Source organism: Crotalus tigris, unplaced genomic scaffold (genome assembly GCF_016545835.1).
Source record: "Crotalus tigris isolate CLP2741 ecotype Arizona unplaced genomic scaffold, ASM1654583v1 scf7180000024349.2157984, whole genome shotgun sequence".
NCBI classification, from domain to species: Eukaryota; Metazoa; Chordata; class Lepidosauria; order Squamata; family Viperidae; genus Crotalus; species Crotalus tigris.
The window spans coordinates 1,043,888-1,056,880 of NW_024100518.1; the positions used below are offsets into that span (position 1 = coordinate 1,043,888).

Sequence of the window (12,993 nt, forward strand, 5' to 3'; positions counted from 1 at the left end):
GTCAGAGCCACCCTGTAGATAGGACCCGCACCAGGTGAGGGCTCCTTCCTGGCCACCCTGAGGCTGTCTCCGTTCACACTGATGGAGCTGCCATGATGCAGGAGGCTGTGGCTGCTGATGGACACTGGCAGCCCCCATGTACTCGCTGGTCTCTGTGTGTGGGGGCTGATGGTATCAGGCAGCAGCTGCTCCAGCCCCTGCTTTGCCTTGCCTTGCCCCACGGCAATTGGCACACCCGCCTGCTTCGCCTCGCCTCACCCCACAGGACGAGCCTCTGGTCCACCGCCCCACCCGCCATAGACCCCCTGGATCTCCTCCAACCCGGCCCGGCCCCCACAAGCATCCCTCTCCACAAACATCGAGGTGGCTACACCCACCGTGGCCACGCCCACCCAGTCGGCTGTGACCACCGAGGCCACACGCACCCAGTCGGCCACGCCCACCTGACACCTAGCGATAAATAAATGGGTTTTGGGTTGCGGTTTGGGCATTCAGTCTCAAAAAGGTTTGCCACTACTGTTGTAAGGAATTAAGAATTACCTGATAGCAATGGAATGGATATTAGCTAATGCCTGTTGGTACTGCTTAAATATGGGCATAAGTTCAGTTAAAGTAATCATGGAAGCATTTAACAGAGGCAGAAATGGTTGTCTGACAAGTGCTGACAAATATTGAAAGTTCCTTTTGTCAGTTCATATTAAGATTTTCAACGTTTCCAGCCATAAGTAGAAACAGTGTTGTAGTTCTACAGTTAGTTTTCAATTTATAACCAATCGTTTAACAACCGTTCAAAGTTATGATGAAGTTGAAAAAAATTGAATTTTGATTGGTAGTTGCACTTAAAATTATCACAATATCCTTGTGGTTAGTGATCAAAATTTGGGTGCTTGGCAATTGGCATGTATTTCTGATGGATAAAACAGTTTCCCTGGTTCACCTGAGTGCCATTTGCAATCTTCCCAGCCATGTTCTGACAAGCAAAGTAAATAGGAGACACTGAATTTGACTGCAACAAAATGATTATAAAATTGGGCATAGATCACTTAACCATCACATTACTTAGAGTTCTTGTCCCAATTGTGGTTGTAAGCTGAAGACTACCTGTGTTAGATTAGATTTTGCTCTAATTTCTTGGTCTATTGCTGTGGAAGGAAGTTTGGAAAATATGTTAGAGTTAGGAATGGTTGGACTCTACAGCGAAAAGTATGATATTACTGAATTACTTCTCTTTATTCATGAATTTGCTTTTATTTATTTTATTTTGCCTTTATACAAATATCTCAAGGTGGTAAACATATTCAACACACACCTTCCTGCTCCTGTTTTCCTCACGACAACCCTGTGAAATGGGTTGGGATGAGAGAGGGTGATTGGTCCAGGGTTATTCATGCTCAAGGCGCCTTGAAGTTGTTGTTGTTGTTGTTTTTGCAGCGTTGTCATCCAGAACCTAGTAAAAGGATTCCTTCGTGGAGTGGGCGTCCAATATGGATGGAAAAAATGGTTCTTTGTCGTGTGAAAGTCCCACATACCTTTGCTGTTCATTCTTATGGTCGACCCACCATATGTCAGTACTGCAAGCGATTGCTTAAAGGTCTTTTTCGACAAGGAATGCAATGTAAAGGCAAGTGTTTTTGTAGCTGAAAGTTAATGTCAATGATCAAGGCTTTAAAGTCTTTTTAACTATAAAATGAAAGCTAAATAAGCAGGTTACAATGGTATGCGATCAGTAAGCTATATAAATAAGATGACAGAAATGTTATGAAAGACTCTATTCCTATTAACAATTTGCTGTTTGAATATACTGGATACAGTTGATGAATAGAATACCTCTATTCTTCTCTTCTGAGTTGAATCATTTGCCTGCAAGAAATTCCTTATTGGTTAGTATTACCTGGTGACTTTTTAGGCTGTGCAAAGTTACATTTTAAACTTATTGGATTCAAGATTAAACCAGTATAAGATAGTGTTATTTATTCTCTATTTTTTTCTTTCTGCCCTGTTTGCCTAAAGTCAAAATGTTCATAAAAGAATATTAGTGTTTCCACAAGGACTAAAAAAGTTTATGATTTCAAATCCTAGTTAAAACCTAAATATGCATAATGCCATTGTAAAATATATTTAGCACCATATCTGATGCTGACAAGGAAACAGGTAGATTGAGAATTCACAACTCACTTTCTTAACTGCAGTTTAGATATTGATAATTCTACTTCTGTGCTGAATCTTAGTTTTAAGGTATCTTCTTGGGAGTGCTCCAGCTCTCACCATTCTCATTCAATTAGAATGACCTAATTGAAGAACCTTGCGATGGTAGTACCGTATCATACAGCTTTATGTTAAATTGTAGCTTTGATCCAAATAATTACTTGCATTTGCTTATTACTTTAAAAATACGTCCTGAAAATAAATAAAAGTGAGTTCAAAAAGAAACTTCAAAGAGATTATACAAAAATAATAAATGCCTAAATAAATATAATTTATCCTTAATTTAGATTGCAGATTTAATTGTCATAAACGCTGTGCCTCTAAAGTACCTAAAGATTGTCTTGGAGAAGTAGTCTTCAATGGAGGTAAGATATGTCTTGTAAAGTATTGCGGGAAACATAACTTTGGGTTATGGTATACATGTTTGGCTTTTCTTTGCACTTCTCCCTATTCTGCATATACCAGAATTGCTATCAAATACCTCTAGACTGCCTAGACTAGCAGAGTGAAAAATGTATACATACAGGGAGTTCTTGAATTATAACCACAATGGAGCCTGCTCATTATGGTCGCAAAATGTCATTAAATGAGAAGCCCACATGATTGCCTCACTTAATGACCCCTATCCCTAATCTCCCCAGTGTGGGTGAGGCTCTGGGAGACCTAGTGCTGGCCCAGGTGCTCCTGTCACGGGCCTCCCAAGGCTCCCCCACATCTTCTGAAGCACCCTATGCTCCACTTCCTGATTTGGCTTCCCATCCCACTAGGTCCCATATCTTCATCTCCATCCTGCTCCTCATCTCTGATCCCACATTTATCTTCTGTACAATAGATATCTGGAGTCCCAGACCTCACATTGGGGAAGGAGAGCAGGCTGTTCCACCTCCTGCATCCTAGCAGGGACATTACAGTGACCATAATTTCAAATGTGGGTTGTGAGTAACTTTTGAGAGGTCTGTTTCAAGTTTGAACGGTCATTAAGTGACTGGCTGTAAGTCGAGGACTACCTGAACTACTAGAAGGAAAACAGCGTTGGGTGCAAAATATTACTTTCAGCAATGTCTCAAATTTTAACAAGAGTTATTAGGATGAATACTTTTAAATTGCCGTAAAGAGGAATACTCACTACAAGTAGTCCTCAAATTATGACCAGTCACTTAGCAACTGTTCAACATTATTATGACATGTTCCCAAAAAGTTACTCATGGCCCAGTTTCAAAGTTACAGCAGCTGAAGAACCCACATGGTCTTTCGCCATTATGACTGTCTACAGGGATGCTGCAATGCTCACCCATCCACCCATCCCATCTCATTGAGTCTGTCCATCCAAGGGAGATCAGGCCAATTCTAGTGGGCATGAATCAGCTGGAGCTTGCAAATTTCCAGCTGCCTCTTTACCCAGCAAACATGAGGAGATCAGGCCATCTGGAATTTACAAACTCCAGCAAGCAAGGGGAGATCAGGCTAGCCGTAGTTTACAAGCTTCCAATTTCTTTCCTATCCAAAAGCTTGCAGGATTCAGATTGCTCCAGAGCCCAGCAACACTCAACTTAGCTTTCTGTTTTTCTGCAGTTTCTGAGAGAGGCGCCCAGCCTGATACGGGATCTGCTTTCTTACAAACCTAGCCTTGTGGCAAAGCAGGTGTTATTTTCATAAACGTATACAGGATTCCCTTTTTTAAGGAAGCTCCATAAACTCCACAAACAAATGGAACCTTCTTTAAAAAAAGTCTCTACAGTGTCACAAAAACAGAGCCTGTTGCAAAATAGCACAAGGGTACCATAAGGCTGGGTCTGTAAGAAAGCGATTGCTGAAGACTGCAAACTCTGACCTGCCTGATCTCCCCTTACTTGCTGGGTGAGAAAGAAGCTGAAGGATTATGGGGACCCTGAAGAGTGAGAAACAGAGCACAGGATGCCTCAGAGGGTGTGGGTAGCCTTGGAAGGCCCAGCCAGGCAATCTTGGGCCTATGTAGGCCTCCTGGGGCCTCCACCATCTCTGAGATAACCTATGCTCCGTTTAATAACCTTTGGTTTGTTTAACAGTTTTATCAGGGAGAGCAAGGGGTGGGGTCATTAAGCAAGGCCTTTGCAACATGCACCCCTAACAGGCAGGTTCCATCATGGTCATATCTCCAGGACTACCTCTAATTACTTTTTGTCTTATGTAACATTTTAAATCTGTATCTTACATAAAATGTCAAATATATTTTACATATGCTGTATACATGTATGCTCTACATTGTTCTGAAGATCTGAGTAGCAAACATTCTTCTATTAACAACAACAACAAAACCAAAAAGATAAAATTCTGACTGGCAACATGCTAATTCTTTTGTCTTATTAATCATGACTATTCTTTGCATGATTACAGAATTGGCTTCCCAAACTTAATTTCAAAGTAAACATTTGTATAGAATACTCTCTATGTCATCTCTATTTGCCAAATTATAGTTTACATGTAGATAGCCTTTTTCTGAAGCAGATTAAAGCATTGTTATCAAATTTATTTTATGTAGCTTGATATCTGTGGCTCTCTAAAGATAGAATTGTTTATGCGTGTGTGTATATTCATATAGTGTGGAAAGTGAGGACTGCTTATCCTTGGGTTACCTGCTGTGTTTGAGGCTACAGGAAACCAGATTTAATTTGCATGGGCATTGAACCAGGTATAGAGGGAGTTCTGTTCTCAGATTGTCATCCTGTCCACACCCTTTCCTGGAAAGGTCTGGTCATGGTGTTGCATCAGCCGAGTGAAAGTCACCTGGCACAAGTGATGGAAACTATACTTATGCCAACTTTCCACTAATGGAGAATTGCCCTGTTTCTCGAAATACCTACACGCATGAGGTAGTTGTTGCAAAACAAAGTTTTGCCCCAAAGTTTCTGCTTGTTCCGTTTCTTGGCTGGGTTTTAGGGATTTTTCCAGAAACCTAGTACATAGGGATAGATACTTCATTCAGATTCTTTTAATGTGATATATTTCTTAATATGATATTTTGCATATATTGAATTGTAAAATTATGAAATTAAAAATATTTTATTGTTTTGGGAAGAAGAACCAGCTAGCCCAGGCCAAGATACTGATATGCCAATGGAGGTTGATAGCAGTGAAATGAATAGTGATGTTGGGAAAGGATTGGATGATGTGGAAGAACCATCTCCTCCAGAAGACAAAATGTTTTTTATGGATCCAGCAGATCTTGATGGAGACAAAGATGAAGAGGCTGTAAAAACTATCAGGTTGGTTAAATAAAGATATTGCACTTGGGATACATATATAATACACCCTTACACATCATCCACTGCTTCCATCTTTCTATGTCTAATATTAAAGACAATATATTGTGCAATTTATACTTTTGTTTAGATGGTTTTTGACTAGTAGTGGCTTTAAAAATGGTTCATTAAGAGAAGTAACATGGAAATATAAGAGGCAACATGAAAAATAATTTGTTTTACAGGGTAAGTCATGGAAAATGTGATTTGGATTTATGTGACCATTTTATTATGCTGATTCCAGTTCAAACTCATTCCTAATGCAAGTAAATTAATTTGGAAGAAAATGTAAGCAAGGAATCAGTTTTTACAATGAATGTATGTCTTTTTTAGTCAGGTTAAAGGAGCATAGATGCAAATCGAAAAATAAGCTATTTGTACTTTATATGTGTGTACAAGTTGTAATGCAACTAATATGCTCTAAAATTATTATTGAAAAGGTAGAGGTACAAGTGTAGTTCATGGTACAAAACTACTTGGATAAATTGCTCATTTTTAATTCATTACATGGCCATATAAAATGAATAACTTGGAATTTATTCCAAATTATACAGTCGTAATAATGAAAACTGATTTTTCAGAATGACATTATGAAGACAAAGTTTGTAAGTTTATACTGTAACATTTGCAGAAGTACTATCTCTTCATCTAAAACAAAAGTTCCTTTTATCTGTGGTGTGTTTTAAATCCTCTCTACGTATAAGTAGGGCTTGGCTTGAACAAACGTAACAGAATGCTCTCCTGCTGTGAATGTAGAAATGGAAGGTGACCTCTGGGTCTCATGTACAATAGACCTTTATAGTGCTTGTTTCACCATGCAAAGGAAAGTTGAATGCAAGAGAATTATTTTCATTTATACAGGAGTTCTGTCTACTTACTGTATTTTTTGATTTAGTGTAAATTCTTTAATTTGACTAGAAATATTTGGAATCTAGTTTATATCCCATTTTGGGAACAAAAATGGTACATAACAGCTATTTTTATCCTAGCAAGATATTTTAACTGTTTTGATCATATAATGCAAAGATGCCCAAAACTGGAAATAGAAAAAGGTCTTCAGGTCATGGACAAGCTTGTCCAGATTGCACAAGGTAGCCAAAGAGATTGCTTGTACACTCATTCCCAGCAAATGGCTGATGAAGTAGTTCCAATTAATTATCAGAGAGATGCTTCCAGCCCAACATGCTATATAGCAGACTATAAGAAAATAATTTAGGCATCAGTGCTGTCTGCTGCATCGCTGGGATGATACATGATTGTGCAATTTATTATTGTTCAACAGCCCATCCACAAGCAATAACATTCCATTAATGAGAGTTGTACAGTCGGTCAAACACACAAAGAGGAAGAGCAGTACAATGGTAAAAGAAGGATGGATGGTTCACTACACAAGTCGAGACAATCTGGTAAGTAATTAAGCTGTGTTCTTGGTGAAAAACTTTGTATTTCCGAGCGCAGGACATTTTGTATTCCATTCAAGAGATGAAACCATTAGCTGCTTTCCTGCAGAAAGATAAAAACTGAAAGACAAGATGGAAAAAAAACAGAATTACAGGTGGAGACTAATTTAGATCTCCCCATCAAATTCTGTGAATAAGACAATATGATGAGACCAAAAAGTTTTGTATCTAAGCATCTCTTGAGGTACAGTGGTTCAGTGGCTTAATGACGTTGGAGATGATCTTTGCTCTGGCGGTTCGAGTCCTAGCACTGCGTTGTGGGGAGGGCTCCCATCATTTGCCTGAGGTTCTGCCCATCTAGCACTCTGAAAGCATGTTATATGCAAGTAGATAAATAAGTACCACTTCAGTGGAAAGATGAGCCAGTGCTTTGTGCAGATCGTCAGAACCCTGTTGGTGCTGAATTTTTCTGGATGCAACGCCTGTTTGGCAGGTGACTTTGGCGGAGGGAGAAGGCTCCAGATGATGCTTCAGGATGCTGTTAGTTTTTCTTTCTGGTGTGAAATTAATTCACCTCCTGTGGTGCATCTTGGAAATCTTGCAAGTGTGAATGGAACAGACAGTCTTAGGCAGCCAAATAACTCCTCTATATTAGCATTGTAGTCTCCTGGCTAAAGTAACATCGCCATATGCTAAATAAATAATAATTTTGAGGCATGTAATGGCTTTCTTGTATCACATAAAGACTTTTGTAAAGCATTGTGACCATGGTGCAGATACCTAATGCTGTTGCCTTGGATTATGAATTGGGTTTAGCTCCTTGTGCCAGAAAATGGCATAGCCAATACAGATTCTGTGGTCATTTAATAACTATTTTCTGCGGCAGTTCAGGAATGTTTAATTTAGGAATGTTGTAATGCAGATGTAATCCAAACACAGGCGGGACTGTTGAAACCTTTGAAATTGATTCAAATAAATAGTATCTTATATGCTACATATATAAATGTACATATAGTATATATTTAGCTGGTAAGAGTTTGATTTTAAGATAGGCAGCTATACAAATGAAATGAAAAATTGTTTCTTAAAACAGTAACTGTACTTTGTTGCAGAGAAAAAGGCATTACTGGAGATTAGACAGTAAATGTCTTACGCTATTTCAAAATGAATCTGGGACAAAATATTACAAGGTAAGAGATTACCCAAATCTCATCTCCTCTTTAAAATGCTATTTGCCTATTATCATTTCATTTTAATTGCTTTTTGCTAAATGACGTACAATTTAAAATTGTTAATATGTCATAGACGTATTTATAACAAGATGCAGTTTTAATGTTTATCTCTGGTGAACTATTTTCTGTTTTGATTGTGCATTACATATTATAATTTATATAGTTATAATCTAATAGAAAGAAATGAGAAGTGTGAAATACAGATAGTCCTTGAGTTGCAACAGTCTGTTTAGTGACCATTCAAATTTACAATGGCACTGAAAAAAGTGACTTATGACTTATGACCATTTTTCACACTTACGGCCTTTGCAGAATTCCTGTGGCCACGTATCAAAATTCAAACGCTTGGCTACTGATTCATATTTATGACAGTTAACGGTTGTGGTGTCACAGGGTTATGTGATTACCTTTTGCAACCCTGCGACAAACAAGATTCGCTCAACAACCATTTTACTAACTTAACAACTGCAGCGATTCACTTAATAATTGTGGCAAGAAAGGTTGTAAAATTGGGCAAAACTCACTTAGCAAATGTCTCGCTTAAGAACAGAAATTTTGGGTTCAATTGTGGTCGTATGTCGAGGACTACCTGTATTTTGTGGGGAAAAAGAATATTTACATCAGGAGTTAAGTTGTGTGTGGGGGGGTTAAAGATATGACTATTAAGGGAACTGATGGTTTTGACCTGTGATATAAATAGCTGTGAATAAGGGGAACTGCAAAGCAGTATTATAAAACATGTATAAATAAGCATATACGCACAGATAGGCCATAGTATACAGCTAGTCCTTGACTTGTGACCATTTGTTTAATGATTGTTTGAAGTTACGATGGCACTGAAAAAGATGACTTGCGATCAGTCCTCAGCCTTATGACTGTTGCAGCATCCCCACAGTCACATGATCAGAATTTTGGCATTTGGCAACCAGCAGGTATTTACAACAGTTGCAACATCTGTCACATATTTGCCATTTGTGACCTCCCCAGGGGGCTTCCAACAAGCAAAATTAAAGGAGGAAGCAGGATTTACTTAATGACCACGTAATTCCCTTAACAACTGTGGCAAAATTGGTAAAATCAGACATGATTCACTTAATGATTGTATCACTTAGCAACAGAAGTTCTGGTCCCGTTTGTCATCAGAAGTTGTTCATAAAGGAGATGAGCGATTCTTTCCATTTTTAATATAACAGTTTTACAATGCAGATAATCCTTGACTTATGACCACAATTAAGCCCAACATTTGCGTTGCTAAGTGAAACAATTGTTAAGTGAATCTTAGGATCTTTCTTGCCACAGTTAAATGAATCACTGTAGTGGTTAAGTTAGTCACACGGTTGTTAAGTGAATATGGTTTCCCTATTGACTTTGCTTGTCAGAAGGTCACAAAAGGTGATCACATGACCCTGGCACACACTACACTGTCATAAACATGAATCAGTGGCCAAGCATTTGAACTTTGATACGTGACCTTGGTGATGCTGCCACAGTCGTAAATCACATTTTTCAGTGCCGTTGTAATTTTGAATGGTCACTAAATGAACTGTTGTAAGTTGAGGACAACATGTAATGATCAGATGCTACCAAATAATTTGCTAAGGAATTAAAATAAGATCTTATAGTGTAGTGTAACCTCAAAAGTGAAAGGTAATTTCAATATGTACAGTAGCTCAGCATTAAGCAAACTGGTACATTTGATGCTGGGAACTTCAAAGGTAATTAAACTTTCCAGGCTGCATAAGAGAATTCCAAAGGCCATTCACTGGATACATTAGTCTAACGAAAAAATACCATTTAGATTTTTAACAAGACATAACTTAATTGGTTTGCCTTACTGAGATGTTTTGGGTTCCTTGGAAGTATGAATAAGGAATGGGAATAAGTGTACCTACTGAAATGTCCTTAGCTGAGAGCATTAATATTTACCTTTTCACAGTGCTGTCAGTTTTACTATTACATATCCTTACAAAGGGGTCTCCCTGTCAGAGTTTTAACATTCTATATTTTCTGCAGGAGATTCCACTTTCTGAAATTCTTCAGGTAACTCAGCCACGGGATTTCTCAAATATGGTGCAAGGCAGCAATCCTCACTGTTTTGAAATAATAACCGACACAATGGTATACTTCGTTGGAGAGAACAATGGCAGCAGTCACCATAGCCCTGTTTTGGCTGCTACTGGAATTGGATTGGATGTAGCCCAGAGCTGGGAGAAAGCTATTCGTCAGGCTTTAATGCCAGTCACACCTGAGACCAGTACTTGCATTGCTACAGGACAAGGAAAAGATCACAGTAAGGACTCAAAAAGGCTTGCTTTTTCTTCATGATGATCTGCTAAATGAAAAGTACTGTCTTTAATATTGTGGGTTTCTTTCCTAGTATGCAAAACTTAATAAATGGCATTGTTTTATATGTAGTAGTTTGAGTTACATCACAAGTACCAACCAATTTATTACCCTGTTTTTTTTAAAGTACATTCTTAAGCCATTCAGTAAAAAGCTATATTTTCAGAAGAAGTGTTTAGTGGCTCTCTTGCACAATATGGAACAATTTACCATTATTGTTATCTAAGCTTTACCCTGAAAAGATGCTGCTTGCATTTCTTTCTTCATAGTTTCAATTTATCTCATCAGTAGATAAACTTAGGCCCATATTTCATATATGAAGATTCATACTTTAAATTAGATTGGCAATTATTACCATAACACATCAGATGATCTAATTATTGTCCTATCAATAGTATCCCGGCAATGGCTTGCTAATTTTGCATTTAATTGCTAGGGTCTTCATTCAGACATGAAACTTTATGGAACACCATGTGAGTAATACCTTGTTTAAAAGAGGAATTATATGTTTTTTTATTGCAGAAGAATTATGTGTCAATATTTCTGTTTCAAATTGCCAGATCCAAGAAAATGTGGTAAGTCAACAAAATATAAACAAAATATGTTCTACTAATTGTTCAGTATTAATTGCTCCTTGATGGATATTTTATATAGAAATCAAGGATGTTGGAAATGTAAAGGAGCAATTTTGTTTTCTTTTTTTAAATAAACTAACATGCAGTTTATTAAAAAAAAGATTAAGTCTGTTATGCATTTTTAATAACAAAAAACATATCATGGGAAATCTTGTAAATGGTACATTTCCTCAAGTGCAATTTTCATGAATTGGATTAAATATACAAATGTTCAAACTTCAGATATCAAAAGCAATATGTTCTTGCATGTTTGAACAGGTTTTTTTTTTTAATATAATTCATCTTCAGAACCTGTGTCATAGCTCTTCTCTCTTTTAGTTGTGTGACATATAGTTGACATTCCAATTTCTGCTATGGAGTCATTTTATCAAGTGAGTGAACCTAATGTTTCCTTTCTTCTGTCTATATCCTTTTTCATAGGATATAAGTTCAGTGTATCAGATCTTTGCTGATGAGGTCCTTGGTTCTGGTCAGTTTGGAATTGTGTACGGAGGTAAGTGTGAATAAATATTATAGCATGTGTGAAATATTTTGTCTGTAGGGTTTATATATAAAACAGATTTGCTCCTTATTAAGGGAAATATACTGTTATAGAAAAAATGTGCTAATGGTGCTAGATTAATGATGTGTGATATATAGGAGAGATAGAGGTTCAATTCCAACTGTCTAAAAAAATGATGGGAAAATGCTGGAGAACTTCTGCCAGTGACTTTAGGCTATTTTTTTTTTCCAATCTGGAACTTTTAAGATCATTAAGATAATATTTCCTAAAATTGGGAAGTGTAGTTTTAACACTTCTGAGAATCACAGGTTGAACCAGGCAGCTGTATATTTCACAAACTATTTGGGCAGTGAGCTGACATGATATAAAACAGTTTCTTTAACCTGATGTCTTTTCATGGTTTCTTTTTAGCAAATTCCATATTATAACTCATTTCTGCTGCATAAGACAGGTTTATTTTTTTTTTATAAATTTAGTAACCTGATTCTTTGGCAGCTCTGCTAATCAGAAGTGCTACTTTTGTTCTTAGAAATATATATCTGCTAATGATTTTTATTTCCATGTAATTAGCAGTGTCTTCTATAGTTGCCTTTTACTGGAGTGAAAAAAGTATCTCTCATCTACATTAACATATTTAAGGCAGCTACTGTTTCTTTTTTCAATTGTCTTTCATAGCTTGTATACCTTAGCTCAGGGGTGTCAAACTACCAGCCCGCGGGCTGGATGCGTCATGTTGAAACTGCACCCATCCCATTGCCGGCAATGGAAAAAAAAGTCACGATACATCGCAACACGTCATGTGATATTGCGAGTTTGACACCCCTGCGCTAGCTTGTTATAGATCCAGCAGTACTGAATAAGGAACTCCAGATGAGGTCTAGGACTCTAAAATAGTAGCAGTGCAAGCAACTTGATATCACTTTGCTTAATATTCTCTGCGCCTATTGTGAATATGTGAATATTCTGTATACTCTTTAAATAGAATCATTAAGTGTTATAACATTATAACAGGCTTTTCTTTGTTCATAGATCCCAATATTCTGTAGAATTGTATATAAAGCAGTTCTTGAAAACATAGTGTCAGAATCCAATCATATTTCATTTTTAATTATCAAATATAGAAACTCCCAATTCTGCCTTCTTTGGATTCTGCCATAAGAGGGAGAGAAGGGGGAGAACAAAGGGGCTTTATGGCCCTCACTTCCTTCAGTAGACTTCAAAGAGCTGAATGCTGAATGTGTGTTTATTGTAACCTATTGTAACCTCAAAGCGTTAACACCAGAGAACATTAGCATTAACAAAGAAGAGTATTTGCCTTTCATGTAGTTATCTGAAGTCTCCATCCAGACGGAAGAAAGAAGAAACGGGGTGGAATTGTGATACTTGAAACTATCACTG

General features: G+C 37.5%; 1 protein-coding gene across 2 annotated transcripts in view; it reads left to right on the forward strand.

The window, feature by feature from the left end:
* Positions 1-12,993, forward strand: part of PRKD3 (protein kinase D3) — a 57,417-nt gene that overhangs the window by 30,738 nt on the left and 13,686 nt on the right. Inside the window, exons 6-13 of one of the 2 annotated variants that reach the window (XM_039327019.1) lie at positions 1,432-1,621; positions 2,493-2,570; positions 5,261-5,447; positions 6,766-6,889; positions 7,996-8,073; positions 10,129-10,405; positions 10,981-11,033; positions 11,514-11,586. In XM_039327019.1, coding sequence (XP_039182953.1) covers positions 1,432-1,621; positions 2,493-2,570; positions 5,261-5,447; positions 6,766-6,889; positions 7,996-8,073; positions 10,129-10,405; positions 10,981-11,033; positions 11,514-11,586 — 1,060 coding nt within the window. The remainder of the gene's footprint in view (positions 1-1,431; positions 1,622-2,492; positions 2,571-5,260; positions 5,448-6,765; positions 6,890-7,995; positions 8,074-10,128; positions 10,406-10,980; positions 11,034-11,513; positions 11,587-12,993) is intronic. The other variant, XM_039327020.1, reaches the window with a different exon arrangement.